Below are 26,532 nucleotides of genomic sequence, written 5' to 3' on the forward strand. Positions count from 1 at the left end.
ACATTCGCTTTCTAACTGAATTGACAAGCGTGGTGTCATCGCGCACAAGCAAACATGAATATATCACACTGAATGACCGCAGACAATGACTGTCAAAACGCTGGCGCAGCAGCTGCAGCGGGCGAAGAATCGTGCGGTCTATCGCTTCAACGGAAACTGAGCGGCGAATGCACAGCGCATACAAAGGTCAGAGCCGTGTGGAGATAAGGGACGGTGCGGGCGAGCGACACAGCTGGGCAAAGTACGAACGCGGTTGTTCGCAGAGCTGCGCCCCCCCCCCCGCTCCCTCCCGCGCTGCCTTCCCGCTTTCTTGTTTTCACGTGGGAGATTGAGTGGCAAGTTCCCCTTGCGCCCGGTTGCGAGATAGGCCTTTCGTGCCGTAGTACAGCGTCGCCCCGCCTCCCTCCCCCCCCATACCCCCACGGCCTTTCGCGCGACGGTCACGTTTGCTTTCCGCCGTGCGTTGGCTCTCCGTGATAGCGCGCGTCCCCTGCGCGCTCTCACTCGCGCATACGGCGCGCGGCGACGATATTATCGCCCTTGGAATCTATACGGAACCTCACGGCGACGGCGACGCCGATGGCAGAAATCCGGTTGAATTGTCCATATAATTGCTATCGCAATAATAACCCCAGGCGGTCAAAATTAATCCGGAGCCCTCCACTACGGCGTGCCTCAAAATCAGAACTGGTTTTGGCACGTAAAACCCCAGAAAGAAAAAGAAGCTGCAATTATTATACTTAGGTATACATTCATCGCTAAGCCAGGTATAAATTCTAAGCCGACAAGTCCAAGCGTTTTGCGATCTGACGGCCCGCTCTTCCTCAGTCTCCGACGCTAGCTTCGCGCGCTTGGCATTCCGGACCCTCTTCAGTGAAGCAGTTCGCCGGGCGATATCCGCGGGGTGGTCAGACGCCGGCAGAGCTCGGCGCGGCGAGTCACGTGATGCGTTGCTAAGGCTTATGCGTTGCTAATCGAAGTTTCGCCCGAAAGGCGAAACTTCGATTGCGAGAGAAAATTATTAGACAGATATACGATGTAACGATAGTAGTTTTATCGGCCCTATAAACTCGTAAACATTCGCTTACTAACAAAGTTAACAGCATGGTGTCACATGCGCGCACTTAAACATGAACACATCTCACTCGATTACCGCGGACACTCGCTGTCAAAACGCTGGCGTGAGGCAGCGCGGCTGCATCAGCGAGTGAATTGACCTTGGTGCAGCCTGTCGCTTCGACGCGAGCTAAGCGTCGAGAACACAGCGCACACAAAGCTCTCAGCACTCGGCGCACTCCGTCCCAATCGCAGATCGCTTTCAAGAAAGGACCCGAGCGGCCGCGCTTGGCCGCACCATAGGTAGCCGCCGCCGAAGTGGAACTCCCCCCTTCCCTCCCCCGGTGCATTGCGCACGATGGAAAAAGGTTCGCTTCCGCCCCGCCTTCTTCCCTTGCGCGCGAGAGATCGAGACACCATCGTCGGCTCACCCTCACACTCTTTCGCTCGCACACAAAGCATAAGACGCGCGGCCACGGTGTTATCGCGCTTAGACTTTATACGAAATGTCACGCCGATGACGACGGCGGAAATGCGCCTGGAGTGTCCATATAATTGCTATCGCAATAAAGGTTAGCAATTTTCGTTGTGAAAGTTCGGACAACGGCGTGGGTCCGCTTAGCCTACGTGTGACGCACCGGAAGCATAGGCCAGCTACTCGTTTCGAGACGCACCGGTGGCGTAGGCTCGAGTGCGACCCTCTAAGTGACGCCAGACTCCTGTGACCACGACTGCCGGAATCCAACAGCGCCAACCAAAGAAGACAAACTGTTCACAGGAACATGGATACTTGGAGTGGTCGACTGTGTGCGAACAGATGTCTCGGCTGGAGCCGACGTTTCGACAACCGATAGGATAGGAAAAAAATTATTAGAAAATAATCAGTTTTGTGTTGCCCCGAAGGGGCATCGACAACCCAGCTTTTCTCCGTCAGGTGAAGGCAACTTTAATTGTCGGAATGTTTGGTTTGCTCAGAGGCTTTTCCTGTTCGGACACTGTCTAGTGGCCTAAAATAATATAACTACAGACAGACTGGTCATAGAGAGCATAGAGTTAGACCATTGTTCGACCATAGAGTTCGTATATATAACAAACTCTGGTCCTTGAGAGCCACGCCAGCCGATCATCGAGGAAATGAACATGATCATCCAAGCATAAGCCACATTCACCGCACCTACATGTCGGCGCCACACTCGCTGTCGCTAATGGGTTTGCACTCTTTGACAAGGGGAGTGTCCTAGACTATATCCAGAACAACGCTGAAGACCATCACCGCCTGGCTGACTCGTATCGTAAGCTATCGCTAACCGTCAGCTTCAGCATCAAATAAAACCCAGTCGCGCAGTCTGGGCCTCTGCTATTAGTCTTCACCTGTGTCGCCAGAAAGATGCTAAGGTAAATGTCACAAAAGAGCGCGTAATCAAAGCGCGCGCAGTGTGTCACGCAAGCCAGCGAGAGAAACACGCCGGCCCCGCGGCAGCTTCATCAGAGGGGGAGAGCGCATACGCCTTAAACAGCCGACGCGACCAACGGAGTCTAGACGTCTAGAAGCATCGACGAGGTGACGGTAACCAGAGAGAGAGCGCCGAGACACCTTCTCACCCAGCGAGTCGAGAGAGAGATTACTATAGCGTGAGCGTGCGCCAACAGGATGAGTCATCATGCCCCCCACCCCCCTCGACGACGCTCCGACGTGGTGGTCGAAGATGCGAAAATTGATTAGAAGATTCCCAGGCTTTGGCCATGCTGCGGGATCATGACTCCGATAGGAAGGTTCGAGAACCCCCGGCGGAGACTATATAAACGCCATGCGGGAATCGGAAGGGGGATCAGACCGCCCCGGTGAAAAGATGTAACGTGAAGGCCGACCGTCTGCTGAAGAAGGGGATTCCCCGGCAAGCTAGTCGACGAGTTCATCGAGCGTCTGCATTTCCGAATAAAGTTCCTTCGAGATTTGCCTTGAGCTACGCCGAGATCGTCCGGCTCAAGACCAGCGTGGGTCGATACGATTGGACACTTAGTGTTCCTATTCATATTGTACCTCACGTGTTGGATTCTTAGTCATTGTCATTAATTATTTTCATGTGTTTTGTGAATACCCATCTGAATTGTATTGTGACGTGTCTAGCCTAAGCGTGCACGTGTGTATGTAACTGCCTTGTGTGAAGAATGTTTTGTTGTATTTTGACAACTCTGGCCTCTGACTCGGTCTTTGGACAGCAACCGGCGTTCGCTGGCGCACCAGAGGGCCCATTCTTAATTGTCCTTGCTTTCGTGGGATTATTTTCGGAAGCTGATAAGTCGGCTTTGGAATTTGGTCCGGCGTTGGCACCTCGTTCACGCAGTCTGTGACAGTAAATGTATCCCGTACCAGAGAGTAATCTTTTACCACCACAAGATGCAATCAGAAAACGATACATTTATTTCACCCTTGAACAGTAGTTTCTTAAATACGGAACAGCCAATACGGACGTGCCAATAACACGCAATGCAAGAGAGCACTTATGTGTGCTATATAATTATGTGTGCCCTTTCGAGCAGACCTCGACAAGAGTTACACGTAGTAGCGTTGTTTAAAGAGTAAGTTTATGCGGCGAAATTACTATAAGCACGGACGTTCGCGAACAGAGTTCAGTGTTGCGTATTAGCCGATGACTGGGAGATCTTTGAAGCCCTCAGGGAAAACTGCTCGGGCAACCTCTCCTCCCTGGAATGGCTTTCCTTGGAGGAACGCACCTTGACGGGGCCTTTGGGCAATGGAGACAACAAGTCTTGAAGGGAGCGCTTGAACTCGACGCCCGTCAATTGACTCCTCCTTCTGGAGTGAGTGGAGATCGATCCGGTCACCAAGACAGCGCTGGGGACTCTCGGCGGCAGGTACTCCATGGCCATGGAGGACAACGCCATTACGATAGCAACGAGGGCGATCATGGCATCTCGGCGGTGTTTGGGAGCCAGCCTGAACACAAATTCGCCCAAAGATCCGGTCAATCTGCCCAGTGCGAATCCCACACAAATTCCCGTACAGCGCACTTTGACCGGGTAGTATTGTACGGTCACAACGAAGGCAAGCACTACAAACACATTGGCCAGCATGCGGAGGATCACGACGAGCACGCTGTCGAGCATTTGATGTTCGCCGCCGTACACAGCAGTCAGGACGACGGCGACAATGCTGAAGACAAGCATCGCCACCATACAAGAGCGCTTTGCGCCGTACCGCGACATGAAATAGTATGCCATGACGTACATTGGCAGCATTCCCAAGATGCCGACCGCGGCGATCGTCTTCTTGATGGGGAAGATGTCGTTCAGATTCACTTGGTTGAAGGAGAACGACAATGCGGACCACATGTAGCACAACAGCAGGAAGCGCCTTCTCAGCTGCACAAAGAGGATACTGTGCTCAGAGGGCTGCTCGCAGTTCCGACGCTCAGCCCTGCGCTCTTCGGAAGCAAACCAGGTGCGGCAGTAATCCGTGTCGGCGTTGTTCATGCGGGTAGCTTTTAGGGCGACACGCTCGGCTTCCCGGGTGTTCACCGTGGTTATGAGCCAGGCAGGCGACTCGTCGCGCACTGTGGACAGCACAGCTGCCAGCATGGTCGTGGGCACCATGAGCACGAGGTGGGTCACGTCCCAGGCCAGTCGCAGCTGCGAGATGCCGAGCACACAGAGAGGCATGGCGACCGAGGCGACCGCCATGGAGAGGAAGCAGTAGAAATCTCTGCGCGCTGGCGTCGAGACCTCGTAGAGGACCGAGTACTGGACGAGCCACAGAGAGCTGCTCGTCACAGACACGATGATGCGCAGCGCCACGAAAAGCAGGTACGAGTTGGCGAGACTGGTGGTGAATCCGGCCACGAGCAGCGCAGCGAGCGAGACGTTTATGACCACCTTGCGGCCTATGCGGTCAGCGGTGACTCCAGCCACGGGGAGTGCGATGACGTTAGCGACCATGTAGGTCAGCACGGCCATTTCAATGAGCCACCGCCGGTCGCACACCAGGCGCCACTCGCTTACTATGTTGTTTCCGTACGGCGCGTAGTCGAAGTCCCAGGCTTCACAGCTCACGATGTACGCCTTACTGCCGCCGTCGGGAGGGTCGCGACGCATGCAGCGACTGCGAGTGCCGTCCTCTTCGATGGGCGTGGCCAGGTTGCGCCACTCCTCGACGCTCAAATTGGCAAACGCTTCCGGCGGCCGACACCAGTGGTCCATAATGCGCGTCGTGAGTCGAAAGCTCACCAGGTGCAACAGGAACGTAGTTCCGGCCAGCATCGAGGCCAGCAAAAGCTGCGTCTGGTAACGGCCGTCGCCCAACGGCACTTCTTCGTCCCGATCCACACCTCGTAGAAGGTTGACGCGATTCTGGCCTGAAACGTTGTCACCTAATGAAGTTGACGCCGGAGGCGCAGCAGCTCGCTTCTTCGATGGCATGGCGGTTTGGTTTTTGTTCCCCTCTATTGGATGGCGCATACCCACTACGGTGTATTGGCCATGAGTGCGGTGGAATTAGATAAAGGATGTTTATCTCTAGCGTAGGTTAACGCTTTTTTCGATTTATTGCATTTTTAATTCCAATCAAGTTTATTTCATTTCAGTTTACATTTATTTCGTTCAAACTTCTGTTAGCTATTTCATGATGATGATGATGATGATGACGATTTATTGGCATCCCCTTTAGAACGGAGTGGCGACAAATAGTCACTTATAGCCTCCTAGGTGACTATTTAATCAGGTATACTATACATGTTCTTTATCTAGCATTCTTGTACACCTCTCATTATTCTTTTTCTTTTTTTTTCAAAAATTTACCTTTTACCGCTACCTATATATGCTTTTAAGAGATCAGGTCGTATCCATCTTTTCCCTGCTTTTTTTTCCACCTTTACTCTAATCGTCTCTTGCTTATCTCTACGGCTGATCTGGTGATGTTTCCTTCCACTTTAAGCTAGACCCAAGCGCTTCTGGGAGTTGCACGTTACCTATGGTTCTCGCTGGGTGGATCCCGTCGCATTCCATTAGGATGTGCTGAATGGTCTCTGGATCTTTACTGCAGCCATAGCCTCCTATATAATCTATGCCTGCCGGATTATCGGCGATCCCATTGATAGCGGCCGTCGTCGGAACTATGGCGGTGGCGCCACTTACGTAGGGTGGTCGCGTGCAAGCTTTTTACGTTTTTGGTACTCATAGGTGACAAAAAATATGTGAAAGTAAATAAAAATTGTGTAAATACTTATATATCTTAGTGTTGTAATAATATAGCAATATAAAGCGGTCGTCGTCAAAACTTGGGAGGGGGCGCCACTTACGTAGGGTCTAAGGTGCGCTTTTTGAAAGTTTTTGAAAGTAAACTTCGCATTTTCGACGATATCGCTGCAAGAAAAAAAACTTAGGGAAAGCAGCGAAACATTCACAGCGACGTTTCGAATTCTGCGGCTTCCAAAAAAGAAATCGTCTGCTACCACCGCAACCGCCGATTCAAACCTTTGTTATGACAAGAGTGTGAACAACTTTCGTCGTCTGCTACTGCTATCATGCGGCAGTTGCGACATCCCCATCACGAGGTTTGCCGCTCCCTTCAATATGCTGACTCCTGATGATGATGATGATGATTTATTGGCATCCCCTTTGAAACGGGGCGGCGACAAATAGTCACCTAGCCTGCTTGATTTAATCAGGTATACTATACATGTTCTTTATCTTGCATTTTTGTATACCTATCATTATTTTTCTTTTTCAAAAATTTACCTTGTACCGCTGCCTATGATTTTAAGAGATCAGGTCGCATCCATCTTTTCCCTACTTTTTTTCCACCAGTACTCTAATCGTCTCTTGCTGATCTCTACGGCTGATCTGTTTATGTTTCCTTCCACTTTAAACCCAAGCGCTTCTGGGAGTTGCACGTTACCTACGGTTCTCGCTGGGTGGATCCCATCGCATTCCATTAGGATGTGCTGAGTGGTCTCTGGATCTTTACTGCAGCATACACATGTCTCATCTAATTCCGAATATTTGTTCCGATATGTTTTCGTCCTTAGGCAACCGGCTCGAGCCTCAAATAGCAAGGCACTGCCCTTTGTGTTATCGTACAGATTTTCCCTTCTAATTTCTTTCTTCTCATTCTTGTAAATCTCCATTGTCCTTTTCGTTTCCATTCTTTGCATCCAATTCACGGTCTCTATTTCTCTCACTTTCTTTCTGATGACCCCTGGTTGTCTATTTACAGTTTCGATTATCCTGTACTTGGTTGCCAACTTCCTTGACCTCTTCCTCCATTCTGTGTCCACGCTTTTCATGTAGAGATACTTGTGCACTTTAGCCGCCCATTTATTTTCATCCATGTTCCTGAGCCTTTCTTCAAAACTAATTTTGCTTTGTGCTTCTCTGACTTCAAAAGAGGCCCAACCCATGTCTCCATGCACTGCCTCATTTGTCGTATTACCGTGTGCTCCCAAAGCCAACCGGCCTACTGATCTTTGGTTAACTTCCAAACCCGCCAATATATCCGATTTTAAGCATATAATGGCATTTGCGAATGTTAGCGCTGGCACCATTACTCCTTTCCAGATTCCACGCACCACCTCATACTTATTGTGGCCCCACAGTGCTCTGTGTTTCATTAATGCTGCATTCCGCTTCCCCTTTATTTTCAGATTATCTTGGTGGTTGCTTGAGTAATTCTTTCCTTCGTTTATGTGTACGCCGAGGTACTTATATTGCTTCACTATGGGTATTACTTGCTGTTGAATTGACACCACGAAGTTACTCGTGTGCTCATTAAAGATCATAATCCCTGATTTCTCTGTGTTAAACTTAAGGCCTAGATTTGTCGCTGCGTTCCCACAGATATTCGCAAGTATCTGTAAATCTTTTTTATTGTCCGCTAGTAGCACAATGTCGTCTGCGTACATCAGTCCAGGGATCTTCTGTTGCACCATTTGTCCATTACGCATGTAGGATAAATCAAAACCTAATTCGCTGTTTTCCAGTCGTCTTTCTATGCCCTTGACGTAAAGCGTGAACAACAATGGTGACAGAGGGCATCCTTGCTTCAATCCTTGGTGAATTCCCACCATTTCATTTCCTTTTCGGCCTTCCCATGCCACTTGTACTTGGTTGTCTCGATATATCTCCCTCAGCAGCTCCACGAAATCGTCATCTATGCCTTCGTATTGAAGAATATCCCACAACAATTCCCTGTCTACGTTGTCATAAGCTCCTTTAATATCTAGAAATGCTATCCATAAAGGTCTTTTCTGAGCTACTGAAATCTCTATGCACTGAGTTAGTACAAACATATTGTCTTCTAAGCGTCTGCCTGGCCTGAACCCATTCTGTAGTTCCCCCAATACCCCGTTTTCTTCCACCCACTTCGACAGTTCTAATTTTATGGCTTGCATTGCCATTCTATATATCACCGACGTTACTGTAACTGGCCTGTACGAGCTCGTCTTATCCTTATCTCCTTTGCCTTTGTAGATAAGATTCATCTTGCTTTCACGCCATCCAACGGGAATATTCTTTGTTCTAATCACTTGCTCTATGGCATTAGTCAGCAGTGCCTTGCTTTTTGGACCGAGGTTTTTGATTAGCTGTATTGGGATTTCATCGGGTCCTGCTGCCGTGTTGTTAGGGACATTTTCTGCTGCCTTTTTCCAATAAAAGCTTTCTATGCTGAATTTTGATCTCTCAGGCCTCTCTGTTGTTGCTGGATCTGTTGTCTGAACTACGCTTTTTCTCGTACCGAAGTTATGCCTGATAACGTCTGTGATGTACCGCAGCGCATCATCGCCTTCATAGATGTTACCGTCTTCATCCCTTATAGCCGTTTGCGAGTTTCTAGTTGGAGCTCCGAGTGCTTTTATATGGTTCCAGAATCTTTTTGGGGCGCCTTTGTCTCTTTTGTGAATGTTATGCACCCAACGTTCACTTGCGCATTTAATTTTCTCTTGCACGAGCTCACTCGCAACCCTTTTCTTTTCTCGGTACGTATTCCATCTAAGGAGCACCTCTTCTTCTTGTAATCCCAACTTTTTGGCTTCTCGATGAACCCTAGATGCCTCTTTACGCTCTTCTATAGCTTGTTTAATTTCCTTGTTCCACCACTTACGTGGTTTCCTCTTTCCAATCCAACAATTGTATTGCCGTGTCCGCCTTATTTCATGCTGCATAACCTCCACCAGTTCCTTATATTCCCAGACTGCTGTAGGAAAAGCCTCAATTTTCTTCTCTATGTTGTTTGCGATCTCTGTTATTTGCTCGTCATTCATTTTTAAAAACTCTGAGGCTATTGGTTCATGTTCTGCGCTGGTATCTCTCCCAAACTTTAATGCTAAACGTCTATGATCGCTTCCCAGGCTATTTTTTCCATTTTCGTCTATTATCATTTGGTCCAGTTGTTCGTAGACCATTTCTGAGACTAAGGCGTAGTCGATACATGACTGCCTGTTTCCGCATTGCCACGTTACCTGTCCATGACACTTATTCTCCCTGTTAACTACTATAAGGTTCTGTTCATCACACAAATCCAGCACTAGAGAGCCGTTGTAATCAGTATATCCGTCTAAATCGTCCATGTGCGCGTTCATATCTCCCACTAATATCACCTGGCCCGAGTTACTGAACTCATTAATATCGCTTCTAATGCAATCGACCAATTCCTTATTTTTTTCCCTGCTATCACTACCTGTCCACAGGTAAGCTACTCCCAGCCACGTCTTTTTTCCTTGCCATGTACCACTAATCCATAAATGCTCTTTACATGTCTCGTTTACCCTTCGCCACTTCAGACCTCGCCTAATTAGTACGCCTACGCCTCCGCCTTTCCTTGACCCGGTCATTCTGTTGCACCCTTCCCATACAAAGTTGTCAATAACAGGCGGCTGCTCCAAATCTCGTAGATGCGTTTCGGTCAAGGCGTACACACTAATCGCTTCATCATTCAGTTGCGTTTGAATTTCCAGCCATTTTTCCTGCTTACGACCACCCTGCATGTTAATGTAGCAAATTTTACCTTCTCTATTCTTATCCTTTCTGCGTCTTTTCCTGACTCCTGGTCGCCTAATTCTGCCCTTTACTGGTGTTTCGCTATGTTCAATACTTAATCCTGCTTCCTGATTGCCTGGGGCCCGCCTAAAAAAGCTACAGCTCGTGCCGCGAATCGATTTCCGACCGGTGTTGCTACACTTTCACTAAAATGTATCCCGTCACGCACAAAAGCGCCTTCGCGGCCTGCTCGGTGCACTTCACGGTTGATGTCAATGACCGTAAAATTCATTGCTTTAGCTAGAGTCCAAATTTCCCTGTTTACTGCAAGAACTGCCCTTTCAATTTTATAACCCTGCCTTTCAACCTCTGGCACTGTGCACACCGCGATTTGTACTTCTTTTGAAACATTCCGCAGGTCGGTGACCCCTTTGGCTATTTGCTTTGTGATTCCTGCTCCTCGTCCGTTCAGTACGTCAATCACTCCGCCCATTATCACCACTAGGTGTCTCTCCTCCATTGTGTCCCACATGCGTTCCTTGGCCTTCGCGATCACCTCTCTAATCGGCTTTCCCGGAAGCGCGCTAACCTGGACTTACTTACTTTACGCATGTTGGAATCCCCAACAAACACAACTCGACGCTTTCCTTCCCCCTCACCGCCGAAAGCTGCCCCCGAAGTCACAATGCCCTCCCCTCCTTTCTTATTCTTGCCCTTGGCTTTGTTTTCTTCCCCGGCCGCGTCAGTGGTATCCCCTTCGTGACTATCACTGACGTTTGCGCCACTGCTTACCGGCGTGGCGGGTTCGGCTGTCTCTGCACTCGCATCGGAGCCAGCTCCGTTCGCGGTGCTCGCCTCGATGCGTTCATCAGTGCTTTGCAGAATGGCGGCGCTCAGCTGGATTTCTGCGTTAGCTAGCTTTTCTTCTGCCTCCTTCCTCTGCTTCTGCTCGATTTGAAGTTCCTTTTCTAGCTTTCCAACCCGCTTAGCTAACTTATCCTTGTCTTGCTCTAGGCGGTCTAGCCGCGACCCTAAAAGGTGGCGCCGCCATAGACGACGGCCTTTTCGGGCTCATCCGGCAGGCATAGATTATATAGGAGGCTATGCTGCAGCATACACATGCCTCATCTAGTTCCGAATATTTGCTCCGGTACAAGCTGCTTGCTAGCGCCCACTACCTTGTACACCACGAACTGCGGCTGAGACGCGTCTATTGGTGGGGTGGTGGCGGGATTTTTTTTTTTTTTTTTTTTTTTTTTTGTACTGAGAGAGTGCGCGCTAGATCGTGCGACGACGAGGCTGTATGAGTGTGAGCGCGAAAGACCGTGTGCGTGTTCGACGGACGCTGTGTGTGAGTTCCTGTGCGACAAACTTGAATCCCTGCATTGCTTCCTGCGAGCATTTTTCTGTTGTGTGGTCGCCACCTATATTCTGTGAGCTGTCTGGTGGCGCCGCCTGTCTCGGGGCAGGGATTGCGACGCGGCAATACAGACGCTTGATGGTGCGACGCTCAAGCTAGTAGTCTCTCTCCTACGCACGCGGCGTCCGAGCCGCCTCAACACTCGACATGGTGTAAGAAGTGGCCGAATGAATGCCTTCGTTCGCCTTTATCTACACAGACGAGCGACACGGCAGATGGATGGATGGATGGGAACTTTTATTGAGCGATGGTAAGATTTGCGGCGAGTCTTCGAAGATCGGAGGCAGGCTCTTGGCCTGGCGGGGGGGGGGGGGGGGGGGGGGGGGAGGGGGGGGCTCCACTCGCCGTCGCCGCCCTGCGTGCCCTGTCAATCAGGCCTCGCTGGCCAGCAGCGACTCCCACCGCTCAGCGCTCGGGTGTTGGATGGGGGGTAAGGCTTAGTTTGTCCCCCTCAAATAAAAATAAAGTAAAAAGAAAGTGGGGGTAAGCCCGCACCACCCGAAAGTATAATGGGCATAAAACTAATGAAAAGAAAAATGAAATGGGGTTGTCGTTGCCGGCAACCCAAGAGCAATTCGTAGAAAAGCCAATTAGTAAAAAAAAAAAAATCTAAAGCCAAGCCCTCATGTAATACAGGAGTGATAGTGCTCAACAGGAAAAGTGGCATGACGAGAAAAGCAAAAAGTCTGTGTGAAGTGAGATAAACATAGGCTCCATTAAACGGTTAGTTGGTTTCGGCAGTGATCCGGAGTTATCACAATGAAGTTTATTAAGACAGCCAGAAAAAAAATAAAGAATAAAGCCGGCAGATCCCACGCCCTGTGGGAATCGATGTTATGCGAAGCAGTGTGCGGGGAGCCTACCAAGTTAACGATTCGACCATGAGAGCACCAAGACGTCGGCGGCAGTTTCATGACACGCATGTCATGACATTCATGTTATGAGTCCTTAGGAGTCCCTTTAGCTATGCCTAAGAGACTTTAAGGCGAAAGACTTAGTCATGCTCATCACTATGACTGCGACCATTAACCTTTATCCTTCGCGCATTACCACATCCGAACCCATTTCGTTCGTTTTTGAGTGTTCATCTTTTTTCGCAGAGTCATTGTCATTTTTGCTGAGTCATGGTATGACTCTGGCTTCTACCCCCATCTATTAGTGTTTCCTTCACTTAGTATCCACGTCAGAACCCATTTCAGTGGTTTTTCAGTGATAATATTAAATGCGAGGCATTTCTTGGCGAACATTTGCCACTTTGACAGTTTCTATCTATCTATCTATCTATCTATCTATATATATATATATATATATATATATATATATATATATATATATAGCTGCCTACGTTTTGGTGCTCTCATGGCCCGTTAACTTGATATTTACCAATATTGGCATACTATGACAAGAGTGTATGACGAACATAAATGATAGGTCATGACATCAATATCATGACATAAATATCATGACATGGACTTGCATTCCGAAGACGAAACACTTGCTGCAACCGGCTGGCCTGACAAAGTGTTAGGATTTTTACGGCGCAATACAAAATTCTTTCCCCAGCAGGCTCGTTATCTTCTGTACAATTTGACTATTTGTTTGTTTTTTTGTTTTTAGACCCATTTTAGACCTATTGGACCCGTTTTAGAATATGGATGCAGCGTATGGTACCCTCCTACATGTACCGACCGAGATAAACTTGAGAGAGTTCAGAATATAGCAGCACGGTATGTAATAGGCAACTATGAGAGCAACTTTAGCATTACTACTGCAAAACGAACATTAAAATTGGACACTTTAGCAAAAAGAAGGCAGACATTACGCTTGAAACTTTTTCACAGTATATTTTATGGCCAAATTGGAATTGACCGCAATAAGTATATTCTTCAGCCACATTATATATCCAGACGAACAGATCACGAGCTCAAGGTTAGGGAACACAGTTGTAGAACTAAACTTTTCAAAAGCACTTTCTTCCCCAAAACCATTTTAGAATGGAATCGACTGCCTGCTGCCGTGATTGGTATACTTAATAATGAACTTTTTGCAAATGCTCTTTGAAATTTTGTTCTTTATTTTACAGTATATAGTTATTGTAGAGTTTGCTATCATTACATAGTGCTTTATTATTTAGTTGTATGATGCCGTTTCTTGCCTTTTTTATATTGTATAGTATGGTGCTGTTTGTTGTATGCCATAACTGTTTACATTGTTGTATGTGACCCCCCCCTCCACTGTAATGCCTAAATGGCGCTGTGGGTATAAGAGTAAATAAATAAATAAGTGACATGTGTGTCATGTAGGTCATGAAACAGCTGCCTATGTCTTGGTGCTCTCATGGTCGTATCGTTAACTTGATATTTACCAAAATTGGCATACTATGACAAGAGTGTATGACGAACATAAATGATAGGTCATGACATAAATATCATGACATGTGTGTCATGTAGGTCATGAAACAGCTGCCTATGTCTTGGTGCTCTCATGGTCGTATCGTTAACTTGGTAGTGTGGGGTCTCATACGTGCTCTTGGGACAAAGGAACGACAACATAGTGGTGCAAACAAGCAAAAGGGCATTTATTGCGCCTTTCATACACTAATGCACGCTATCCGAATTACTACCAATAGAACATTCACATGGGCGCGCGACAAATCAAGGAAGTCCGACTCACCGCGACCCGATAGCGAGCGAATATGTTCGCCCCATGCTGCGACACCATCGCCTAGTCTTTTACGTGTACGGTCACGCGAACGGTGGCGCGTTCAAACGATCCGTGTTCGTCCATACCGGTGTCCTGCTCTTAGCCTCGCGAGACGGTCCCGTGAAGCGGGCCGGCGCACGCGCGAAGCGTTCGTGCGTGTTGGTCGCCGATCCCAAGCCAAAGAGGAAGCGCCTTCGACCTTTTTCTCCTAAGTCACCCCACCATTCGGTGGCGTTAGCATCGCGACACTCGCGCCATCTCTCGCAACGCGCCGCAACCACTACGACCGCCTCCGGCGCCCAGCCGCGCGGTGAAGCTGGACCACAGGAGACGCGAGCTATGCGGAGAAAACAACATCAGGGAACGCGCGAAAGTCGCGCATTCCCACATCCCCCCCAACCTTAAATCACTACACATACTCCGGCGAAACATGTCACACGGTCTATCAACGCGCGCGTCGCGAAAAGTCAGTACATGCGACAGTGGCAGCGCCGAGGAAATGTACACACGTTATCCACAACATGCGAGCCGACATTGTCTCTGGGGTTCACCGCTGGCGTCCGTGGGGTCACAGCACCACCTCTGGAGATTCGATGGCACGACTCCAGCACAGGACTCCGGAAACGGCGACGCAGAAGTCGAGACGAGCAAGCGTCGCTCGCGCCGACGCGCCCTGCTGGCGAGAGCCACAGTATAGCCGTTGGTGACTGTCGGCTCTTTTCCCAGCCGCCGAGGGTTGCGAGCCGGACATAGGCGACCGCCGAACTCGCTGCGCCGAACTGGCCACAGGCATGTCCATCGCCTGGGGTGGCTCGGTCGTAGTCCGGGGCAGTAGCGCAGACGATGTGCAGGTGACAGCAAACCAGGGGACTCCGCTCACGCTACGTACACTCAACGCACTCGACAAACACTGAAGTAGTGCAAGGGGGAGGAATTCTGTATGCGCTTTGCCCACGTGGTAAGGTGTTCAATTCGGCTAGCAAAATTTCGGGCAGCATTTCAGATGCTAAGTTCACGTGAACAAAGCTTGCTTTCTTGAGTCGAACAAGTAATTTAAATTCGTGCGAGGCGAACTAATGAGGGAAGCAATGTGCGACACCTCAACAACACTGTCCACCAGGTTGTGTCCCTCAACGTGCGACAGGCGGCTTTGTAAAGTCTTAGGCCTAATGCGTCGCTACTTTGACAACAACAAGCATAAAAAAAAACATCACCCAAAATGGGCACAACAGGCAGCCGCGAGTAGACGTTAGTTCTGTGAGGTGGTCCTACCCTGCACGGTGCACACAGCATCCGAGTTGACGGCGCCCACCGTCCCAGACAGTGTCGCAGCGCCCAGTGCCAGGCCGCAATACCAGTCAGCCCGTAGCGGCACCCGCGGTACGCGGCCACCCGGCTCCCGGGTGGCCGCGTACCACAAAGGTTGTCTCGAACCGAGCAAAACTTTATCGTCCGATTCCCCAAGAGCCTCACGTTGGGCAGCCAGATGTGGGGGTCTTCCCCAACCCGTAGCGCGTATAATCGCAGCTACGTAGGGTTCGGGCGAATAAGGCAACAAGCGAGTCAACTCAACAACGTTTATTGCTGTGGGCAATAAAGCACACTTGCAGAGGGAAGTCCGCTCTGTATAATAAGTAATAAAAAATGTCACAGTTTCGCCCTAAGGTCGAAGCAATGAATGCGATAGCAACACAGCAATGTCATACGAAGTAAGGTGAGCGGCATTGGTAGCAATATGAGTTGTAGTAAACATGAGCTGATTAAGTAAGCAGGTGTGCTGCGGCGTAAGTAGACCGACATGAAGAGAGACTCGATGACCACGAGAAGGCGCGTGTGAAACGGTGGTGTTGATGAGAAGCGCTTACCGTGGGCAGCGCGTGCGAAGGGACACACCTGTAGTGCTGCACTGCCGATCTGGGAGCATTGCATGTGTAGCGTGCGTTGGAAAATGTGGCCCGACTATTACTAACTGAATGAACAAGCGTGGTGTGAGCGCACACAAACAAACATGAATAGATAACACTGAATGACTGCAGCCGACGACTGTCAAAACGCTGGCAGCGAGCGCATACGCCGCGCAGCGGGCGAAGGTACGTGCGGTCTATCGCTGCAACGGAAACTGAGCGGCGAATGCACGGCGCATAAAGGGCAGAGCCATGTGGAGATAAGAGACTGTGTGGGCGAGCGAGCGACGAGCGCGGTTGTTGGCAGAGTAGAAGTGCGCCCCCCCCCCCCCCGCGCTCCCTCCGGCGCTGATTTCCCGCTTCCTCTTGCGCGTGGGTGAGTGCGTTCGCTCTCCGTGATAGCGCGCGTCCCTGCACGCTTCCGCTCTGGCATACGGCGCGCGGCGAAGATTTTATCTATAGGGAACCTCACGGCGACGGCGACGGCGACGGCAGAAATCCGGTTGAAGTGCCCATATAATTGCTATCGCAATAAAATAGGCTTGCCTCGTCGCGTGTGATAGTCACGCAAACGATGTCACTCACGGGTTGCAGCAGGTATGTCCGTATGGGCAGGTAGGTGCGCTCTTTTATGCATTTTTACCTTTTCGCGAGGAGAATGTCCTCCTCGCCCGTCGGATACTTGCCCTCTTCCCGCGCGGGCACGCGCGTCGCGAGAGGCGAGCGAGAACCGGGAGAGGCAAAGTGCATCTCTCCCGTGTCCACCCGGCTCCCGCAGCCCGCTGCGCGCGCACGAGAAGATGTCCGCCCAGCTCACGCCGAGTGCGCTACGTGCGCAAGCGGACGATGAGCGCCCGCGGGAGAAGGTGGCGGCGTGTGCTCCCCACAGTATAGGTACCGAAATTAGCATAGTATGACAACAGTGTATGACAAACATAAATGATAGATCAGAATATGCGTGTCATGCAGGTCATGAAACAGCCGCCTAAAATCACAATGACCCAGCGAAAAGGCATCAACACTCAAACACCACTGAAATGGGTTCGGACGTGGGTACTAAGTGAAGGCAACACTAGAGGATGATGCTAGAAGTCAGTCATCAGCATGACTCAGCAAAAATGACAATGACTCAGCAAAAAAATGTCGCAGTTTCGCCCGAAAGGCGAAGTATCGATTGCGATAGCAAATTAGTAGAGAGCTATTCGGAGTAGGGAAAGTAGTTTTATCGGCTGCATAAACTTGGACACATTGGCTTACTAACTGAATTAACAATCGTGGTGTCAGCGCGCACAAGCAAACATGAATAGATCACACTGAATGACCGCAGCCAACGACTGTCAAAACGCTGGCAGCAAGCGCAGGTTCGCGCGGTCTATCGCTTCAACGGAAACTGAGGGGCGAATGCACAGCACATACAAAGGTCAGAGACGTGTGGAGATAAGAGACGGTGCGGGCGACGGGCACCGCCGGGCAAAGGGCAGATGAGAAGTTGTTGGCAGAGGAGAAGCTGCCCCCCCTCTCCCCCCCTCTTCCCTTTTCTTGCTTTCGCGTGGGAGATTGAGTGGCAAGATACGCCTTTGGTGCCGGAGCACAGCGCCGCCCCGCCTCCCTCCCTCCCATACCGCCATGGCCTTTCGCGCGACGGTCGTGTTTGCTTACCACCGTGCGTTCGCTCTCCGTGATAGCGCGCGGGGGAGTTCGCCCTCCGTGATAGCGTGCGTCCCCCGCGCGCTTTCGCTCGCGCATACGGCGCGCGGCGACGATTTTATCGCCCTTGGACGGAACCTCACGGCGACGACGACGACGGCAGAAATCCGGTTGAAGTGTCCATATAATTGCTATCGCAATAAAAGATAACACTCAAAAACCATTGAAATGGGTTTGGACGTGGGTACCAAGTGAACGAAGCACTAAAGGATGGCAGTAGAAGCCATAGTCATGAGCATAACTCATCAAAAAAATTACACCATCTTCCCGTAGGGGAACCCTGAGTAGTATGCGAAGCAGCCATGGGGTCGACTCAAGTTCCCATTAGTTTTCAGATCGGCCTGTCGCCGCTGCCGTTTCGTGGCGGCAGCTCGAGCCCTCTTCTCCGCGGCGCTGTCCACGGCGCTGACACTGGCGTTGACGCTGGCGCTGTCCGTTGCACTCATCGCGGCGTTGCGGGAGGAGAATGAGAGGACGAAGTGAATGATGATGAGTGGGCGAAGCACCTGGGTACAGCCTGGGGATCATTCGGGCAAAACGCCGGAAGCGTTCTCCGGAAGCCGGAAGCTGGCTTCCGGAACCGGAAGCGGAACCGGAAGTGGACGCCGCACGGCGGAGGGAGGGAGGGAGTGACATAGCCCCGAGCATAAGATGCTTCGCATCTAAAATGATGGACACGCCGAGTGTGAACGGCTTCAGGCCCGCGCAACTCCTAATGGGCAGACAACTCAGGACTCGCATTCCGAAGACGAAACACTTGCTGCAACCGGCTTAGCCTGCTGGAGACATTGTGGCAACAAGAGATGCAACTTACAAGAAGAAAAGTTAGTGCAACTTTAACCAGCCTCATCGGGTTAGGCCACTCCCAGCACTAGAAATGGGAGAACGAGTCTGGATTCGACCTGAAGTAGTTCGAGCAACTGTGTTGAGTGAGGGCCAACGAGCTCGCTATTACATCGTGGAGACGGATCAAGGAACAGTCCTGCAGCGTAACCGGCGTCACCTGTCGGGGTTCTCACAGGGGAATCGGACAGACCCCGAAGGGTCTACAGACACAACGCAGGTTACTTCATCTGCAGATTCGACAACGGACATTCCAGGCGCTGCATCGACCAGAGTACCAGAGGCCGTTGGTGGCTCTGAAGACGGCAGTGTTGTGAGGACTCGGAGTGGCCGCCGCGTTGTTCCGTGCGTTTGAACTTGTAAGTTGTGCAACAAAAGCTAAAATTTCATAAAGGAAGGAGGTGTTGTGGTCGCCACCTATATTCTATGAGCTGTCTGGTGGCGCCGCCTGTGTCGAGGCAGGGATTGCGACGCGCAATAAAGACCCTTAATGTTGCGACGCTCAAGTGAGTAGACGTCTCTCTCTCCTTCGCACGCGGCATCCGACCCGCCTCAACACTCGACATCTTCCTTTTCTTTTTCTTAATAAATCGAGTGGCATCAATCAAACCACTGTGACCTATGAGACGCGGCTGTCTCCTAACACCTCAGTAGTGGGATTACTAGGCCCAGCGAACTGAGCGGCACCATGAATGTAAAGGAAGTTCGGAGTGGAAACGCCCCAACCGACAGCGACAACAAGAGTAGTGTTACTGGTGAGACTGTGCGTGAGGCGGTTTCTTCTATGGGTACCGACCAAAGTTATGGTGTTACCATGCGCGAACTATTGAACGCCCTTGTGGAAAAAGACCGCCTCCGAACGACTTTAGCTGGAACGCTTGACTCCGTCAGCGACGCCACAGCCCATGTCCGCGGGAACGCCCGGTGGAATCGCTGCGGTCCAAGTGATGCCCGACCTAAGCAACAACATAACAAGCTTTAACGGTTGCGAGGACGCACCCTTACAAAAGATTGGATTGAAAATCTCCGTACAATTGCGACGCTGCACAGCTGGCCTGAGTCTTTCATGCTTGAGACCGCAAGGTCCCGTTTGACCGGACCGGCGAGAGACTGGCTGCGTTCAAGGAGATCCGAAATGAAAAATTGGAACGATTTAAAGAGCGTTTTCGGCGAAGCTTTGTGAGCCAGACGCGTGCGGCGGAACGCTGGCGCAAAATGCACGAGCGTGTGCAACAGCGCAACGAAAGCTCGGTGGCCTATTTGCACGCCAAGATGCGATTGTGCAGGGAGGCGAACTTGGATTTTTGGGACACTCGTGAGCAGGTAATCACAGGACTACGTTCTAAGCAACTCAGCGTGATGTTCCTCGGAAAAAGTCATGATGACGACGACGACATCCTGTACGACATTCAGGCATTCGAGAGGATCGAGCGTGAAAGGCAAGATTTTTTTTTTGGTTCAGAGCATGACCACAGAGCGGCGAGCAACGAAGCACGTGCTCCGAACGTGAGCGCGCTGCATGCAAGAAAATCCGTCGAGCAGGGAAGTACCAAGGGCAGGCGACCCCCTCTGACTAACGAAAAAGGAGAGTGAAAGTGCTACAAAATTAAAATTAAATTATGGGTTTTACGTGCCAAAACCAGTTCTGATTATGAGGCACGCCGTAGTGGGGGACTCCGGAAATTTAGACCACCTGGGGTTCTTTAACGTGCAACTAAATCTAATACCCCTGTCACACGGCAGATCTAATGTCATTTCCAACGAATGACATTTGTTGGGGTTTAATGTCATTTTCACCGCGCGCTGTCACACGGCGAGAACTAATGTCATTTGAAAATGATGACAATGACGATAGTAAAAAAAAGAGACACAATAATAGTGTCGTTTCCCTAATTTAGTGCGATGATTATTTTGTAGTATGCTAAAATCCGTTGCAATGAGTGACCCTCCCTTTCACACTGTGTTTATGGATCACTAACTCGTCGACACTGGCAACTAAGTCTAGTCAAGCCAAGCCAAATATCAGGCAAACAACATGGCGGAAAGCACTACGGGCGCTACCGCTACGGTATCTAGAACTACCGCTATGTCTGCTGAAGAAGCACGAGAACGGCAGTTGCGTGTAATCGCTGCTCTGATTTGCATGCGGGCCAGACATCGCTGAACCTCGAGTTGGAAGTGCAAGAAGCGATTTCTAGGGAGTACGGAGAGCGGCTGTGCACAAACTCATTCACATAGCTGAGTGTGTGGGTTTCCCCTTCGGACCACTGCGTGCGGCTCCTAATGTCCACATCACAGTCTTCTTGGTTTGGTGTCATCGCAAAATACGCACGTGTTTAACCAAGCGGCTCCTGCGAAGTGCGCGCTGCTGGCTACGGCTGGCGCGAATAAACACGACTGCCACCGTGCCACAGCCAAAGCCAAAGACGGCCGCCTAGTCACTGGATTGAGAGTAGCTTTCGGCAATTATGCACTGTGGTGTACTTAAATGCCATGAAAGTAGAACATTATGCAATAAAAATTGACAAAACAAAAGTTATTTTTGTTAAACAATAAAAAAACATGCACTGTTTGCGAAGCTGATTGGTAGGCTCCTGGTGTTGAGACTACACATTAGGTTCCAAACCGAATGCGAATGAGTTCGGCGAACTCATTCATTTGCAAATGTCATTTTCAATGAATGCCATTACATTTTCCCGTGTGACAGCAAACAAATGACATTACGAGCGAATGTCATTCATTGGAAATGACATTAGATCTGCCGTGTGACAGGGGTATAAGTACACGGGTGTTCTTCGCATTTCGCCCCCATCGAAATGCGTGAAAGTGCTACAGAAAGTGCTACAACTGTAGCCAGTACGGACATATAGCGAGAGACTGTCCGCAACCAAAACGACCGATGAAATGTCTCCTCTGCAACGGACAAGACCACACGCAGCGTCACGGCAAGGAGGCACTGCAGCGCAACGAGGCGAACACAGTAACTGAGCCAGTATGTGAAATCAAGAGCGCAAGCGTTTTGCTGAAGGAAGTCACTTTGAATGGAACGTTCACTGTCGCTGTGGTTATTGACACAGGCAGTTCTGGCTGTCTCCTGCGTTACTCCCAAGCAGCGCGATGTGGCATAGAAATCGTTCCCGAGACAACAACCCTGTACGGTTTTGGAAATAGCATGATGCCTGCGGCAAAAAAAAAAAAAAAAAAACATTGGAAGGTGCAGGGCTGATTTATGCATTGGCGGTGTTTAGCAAAGAACATACCCATCCTTGTAGTTCCAGATTTATTGGTCGGAAGGACATTCACAGAGTTGCCTTACATCGCGTATGCTAGAATTGGAGGTTCTCTGCGGTTTCGGCATTGTAGTCACTGTCCGTTCGCTCATCTGGAGCCCTATGAAAGTCGCCAGAGACTGCAGCTGAGAACCAAGGAGGAAGGCGTACTCCAGAAGGACACCGTAAACTGAATTACATTGTCTACGGAGCAAGGTATCACAAGTCCCGTCGTGTACAGGCACTGTGGGTAAAGTGTCCTGCTCGACATGACGCTTGGAGAAGTCCCTGTTCCCATGCACCCAGTGAGTGACGGACAGGCTTTCATACAAAAGAGTCAACCGCTTGGACAAGCAACACCTGTAAAGATACTACAGGTTTCTGCTCAAAGCTCCATTATGGATGACACTGAGCAGGGAAGCGAAACGATGAAAGAGGCGCCTGTGCCAACTGAACGATAACCGATACGGCGCTGTGAAGTGAACGTTGGATCCTCTGTGACAGAGTCGCAGCATTCAGAACTGGTGAATGTTTTCAACTAATTCCGTGAGCGTTTTGCAATGACTCTGGCAGAACTGGGTTGTACGACAGTGCTAGAGATGGTAATGAAGTTTGTGCTACCTAAGTGCACAAGGAAGGCGGTCGTGGTGCGATGTCATGATCTGTTTGTTCATTTTTCGGTGGACCGAACTGCAGCAAAGACCCGGGAGACTTTCTGGGTCCCTCGGATGCGCAACTACGTGCGAAAGCATATCTCACAGTGCTTTGAATGCATCTTCAACAAGCTCCCTGATATGGGCAGAAGGAAGGTCTCCTTCGAGACGGTGCACCTGGAACACATATGGGTTCATTCGTCCCAAGCAAGAAACGGAACCAACACCTTCTTGTAATCATCGATAATTTGACGAAGTTCGTGCGTCTTTTTCCTACTCGCGATACTTCGACAAAGCACGTAGTGCGCGATCTAGGAATTCATCCTTGAGAGAGGTCTTCCCCAGACCATCATTACGGATCGATGCATTTGCTTCACTTCACAAGCCTTAGAGGAGTTCTGTGCGACTCGGGCAGTTCGACACGTTCTGAACTCATCACGCCACCCTCAAGCTAACAGACAAGTGGAACGAGTGAATCGTACTGTATTGCCGGTCATCACCACAGCAATGAAAGACCCAAAGCACCGGGATTGGGATGCTAACCTCAAGTATGTTGAATGTAGCTTAAACAACGCTGTGAGTAAGAGCTCGGGAAAGGCCCCTTATGTAATGCTTCATGGTTACAAACTCGTCTTTTATGGGTTAGCCTCGCAAGAGGAGAAAATGGACGGTGAACACGCTTGGAAGGACCCGAGTCAGCTCAGAGAAACTGCACGGCAGCACTTGCTGGAAGAACAAGCAAAAAAGTAAGCAGGCATACGGCCCACGGCATACAACCTGCAAGGATGTATGATGTGGGCGAAGTGCTATTTTTGAAGACAGCGCCACAACACACGGCAAATCTAACTAAAGCACAACCCAAGTACCGAGGCCCCTTGGTAATAACTGAAGTGTTGCCTGCCCACGCGTACAGAGTGACAGAGCTCAACAAGAACTATCGAAATAAGTACGCAACGACGGCACACGTTTCGCAATTGAAGGCGTGGTCGTCGACAAGCAAAACGTCTCATCTAGATGACGACGGAGAGTCAGATGAATCCGACCACCAACTTGACCAGGATCAGTGGGACGAGCCTTTGGCAGTTAGACGCTCACGCAGGCAACGAGTAGTACCTGCCAGACTACGCGACCGCATGCCATTAAACAGCTAGCGTTTTTTTGTGTGTGTGTGTGTGTGTGTGTGTGTGTGCGATTACCCTAAGGAGGATGCTAAGATTTCAGGACGGCCGAGTGTTAGCTATTTCACAAGCTGCTAGCTAGCGCCCCCTACCTTGTACACCACCATCTGCGGCCGAGATGCGTCTATTGGTGGAGTGGTGGCGGGATTTTTTTTTTTTTTTTTTTTGTACTGAGAGAGTGCGCGCTAGATCGTGCGACGACGAGGCTGTGCGAGTGCGAGTGCCAGAGACCGTTTGCGTGTTCGACGGACGCTATGTGTGAGTTCCTGTGCGACAAACTTGAGCCCTGCGTTGCTTCCTGTGAGCATTCTTCCTTTTTTTTCTTAATAATTCAAGTCGCATCAATCAAACCACTGTGACCTGTGAGACACGGCTGTCTTCAACACTTCTTCCGGGGACATAACAATATTGTTTAAGGGTCCCTAACAAATACTAAAAAGTATATAAAGATGTAAGCAGCATTGACAGCAACCAACAAGGCAAGCTGTTTTATTACAGTTTAGATTTAATGAGTGGCTCCTTTAGATTTTAATTCGTTTCTATCCTTAGAATACATTGCGAACTTTCCGTCGGCTATGTTTGTGTCTAGGTATGTTTGTATCTAACCGTTTTCCCGCCTACCTGGGTCACTGGGTAGTCCATGGTCCAATGGGTAGCGCAATGAGTAGCGATGGACTGAGAGAGCAGGCTTTGAAACTAACCATCGGATCAACTTGTCTCACTGAGTATGTGGCAATGTGTACATATGTGCCGCTATTCAACGCACCGCTCTTCACCCCGGCATGGTTCACTGTAGACGTGGGACTGGGTGGGTACCGCTGTTCGCAGAAACTCTCTAACACCGACTTGAAACACTAGGTATGTGCCAATGGGAATGTTCTGCTCTACAATAACTAAAAAGTTCCCTTAAATTGCCTCCATCTTGAGCGTAATCGAACTCACGTCACAATTAGGGTTCCTCAAGGACAGCAATCTGACGCATTAGCCGTCTGCGCCACAAATGCACAATAAAAACAGTTCTTCGACAACTGGATTGGAGTCTAGGTGGGACCCGACCATGATGTTGGCGAATGTCATATTTTATCTAAAGGGAACGGCGAAGGCCTTGTTCGATAACAACGAAGAGGAGCTCACAAGCTGGAGCGTATGTAAGACTATACTTCGCGAGTTGTTTGGCCAACCTGCCGGCTGCCAGCGTGCTGCCAAGCAAGAACTTGCCTCGCCTGTGCAGACACCTACCCAGTCGTACTTGACGTACATTCAGGATGTGCTGACCCTTTGCCGGAAGGTTGATACCAAGATCACAGAAGCCGATAAGGTTGCGCACGTGCTGAAAGGGATCGCGGATGATGCGTTTAACCTGATCGTGTATAAAAACTCTTCGACAGTCAACGAGCTTGTTTCTGGCGCCAGGAGTCGGGAATCCGATCGGGGGGCGCTGGAGGAAGACTAAGTTGAAGAGCAAGGCACGCAAGCAAACGGCGCCCAGGAGACGTCTGAGACAGGCGACCAAGTTGGTTAACGAAGTGAGCCTCCCGAAGCTCCGAGTAGGAGTTGTGCACCTCCAAAGCCGCAAAACGACGCTTGGAAGTGGACACCGGGAGGTCCAGCGCACGCTTATGCACAGACCGGATGAGGGCATCCAGCTGGGCCTCGTGGTGGCGCCCGAGACGAAGGTAGGGGGCCGCGTACATTATCCGACTGATGACGAACGCTTGGGCCAAACGCAGGGCATCCCGCGCCCGCATACCGCCACGTTTCGTAGAGACCCGACGGATCATGCAGCTCACCTGCTCCCCCGTACGGGTAAGGGTACGGAGGCGGGTAAGGGTACAGCCCGGGTTGAGAGAGGTAGAGATAAAAAGTCCCAGAAACCGGAGCTCGGGGACCACGGGGATGGGGCCCGAGGGCAAGCAGAGCCGGGGCGTGGGTCAAGAGGAAAGAGAAAGAAGTGCTGATTTCTGCGGGGCGCACACCAAGCCACAAGAAGTGGCGTAAGTGTCCACTATAGAAGCAGCCTGTTGAAGGCGCTGCTCGATTTGAGCACGGTTGCCAGAATTAGTCCAGACGGTGATGTCATCGGCGTAAAGTGCGTGTTGGATACCCTCCACCTGGGCGAGAAGAGCAGGAAGGCGTAGCATGGCCAGATTAAAGAGGAGCGGAGAGAGCACTCCCTAAGGCGTGCCGCGCGTGCCCATGGGGTACGACCCGTGTTCAAAGTCGTCGACGCTGATGAAGGCAGAGCGGTGAGAAAGTAAAGCGCGGATGTACGCGAACGCTTTCGAGCCGCAATGTGTCGTTTTGAGATAGGCGAGGATACTACTATGTGTGACGTTGTCAAACGCGCCGCGCAGGTCGAGCGCAAGAATGGCTTTGTCGTTGTGGCGCATAGTAGTAGGATCAATGATGTCGTGGTGAAGCTAGGGGAGGATGTCCTGCGCGTACAGATGCGGGCGGAAGCCGTACATCGTGTCTGCGAAGGTCCTCTCCTGCTCCAGGTAGGTGGCAAGACCAGTGGCAAGACCATCGTTTCCATGAATTTCCCTACACAAGAGGTGAAAGAAATGGGGTGGACGGCCTCGATGTGAATGGGTTTGCCAGGTTTGGGGATAAATGTAACGAGGGAGGTTGTCCATTCCATGGGGAAGGGGCACCCATCCCAGACAGAATTCATGAGGTGAAGAAGGGAGAGATAGGCCGAGTCGGGAAGGTTAGCCAGCAGGGTGACCGTGATGCCATCGCGAACCGGGGTCGTACCCCGTCTCATTTTGGCCAACGCAGCCTGAAGGTCAGGCAGCGTGAAGGGAG

At 50.4% G+C, this 26,532-nt stretch overlaps 1 protein-coding gene across 1 annotated transcript; it reads right to left on the minus strand.

Annotated features, from left to right (window-relative positions):
* Positions 1-3,687: 3,687 nt before the first annotated feature.
* On the minus strand, positions 3,688-5,493 carry LOC119440409 (solute carrier family 22 member 7). Its single transcript, XM_037705319.1, has one exon. The coding sequence runs from the start codon at positions 5,491-5,493 to the stop codon at positions 3,688-3,690; it is 1,806 nt and encodes a 601-aa protein (XP_037561247.1).
* Between the last annotated feature and the right edge of the window lie 21,039 nt (positions 5,494-26,532).

This window comes from Dermacentor silvarum, chromosome 2 (genome assembly GCF_013339745.2).
Source record: "Dermacentor silvarum isolate Dsil-2018 chromosome 2, BIME_Dsil_1.4, whole genome shotgun sequence".
Taxonomy (NCBI): domain Eukaryota; kingdom Metazoa; phylum Arthropoda; class Arachnida; order Ixodida; family Ixodidae; genus Dermacentor; species Dermacentor silvarum.

Bases quoted from the DNA above. Each gene is read 5' to 3' on its own strand.
- LOC119440409 (XM_037705319.1), bottom strand. From the start codon at position 5,493: ATGCCATCGAAGAAGCGAGCTGCTGCGCCTCCGGCGTCAACTTCATTA.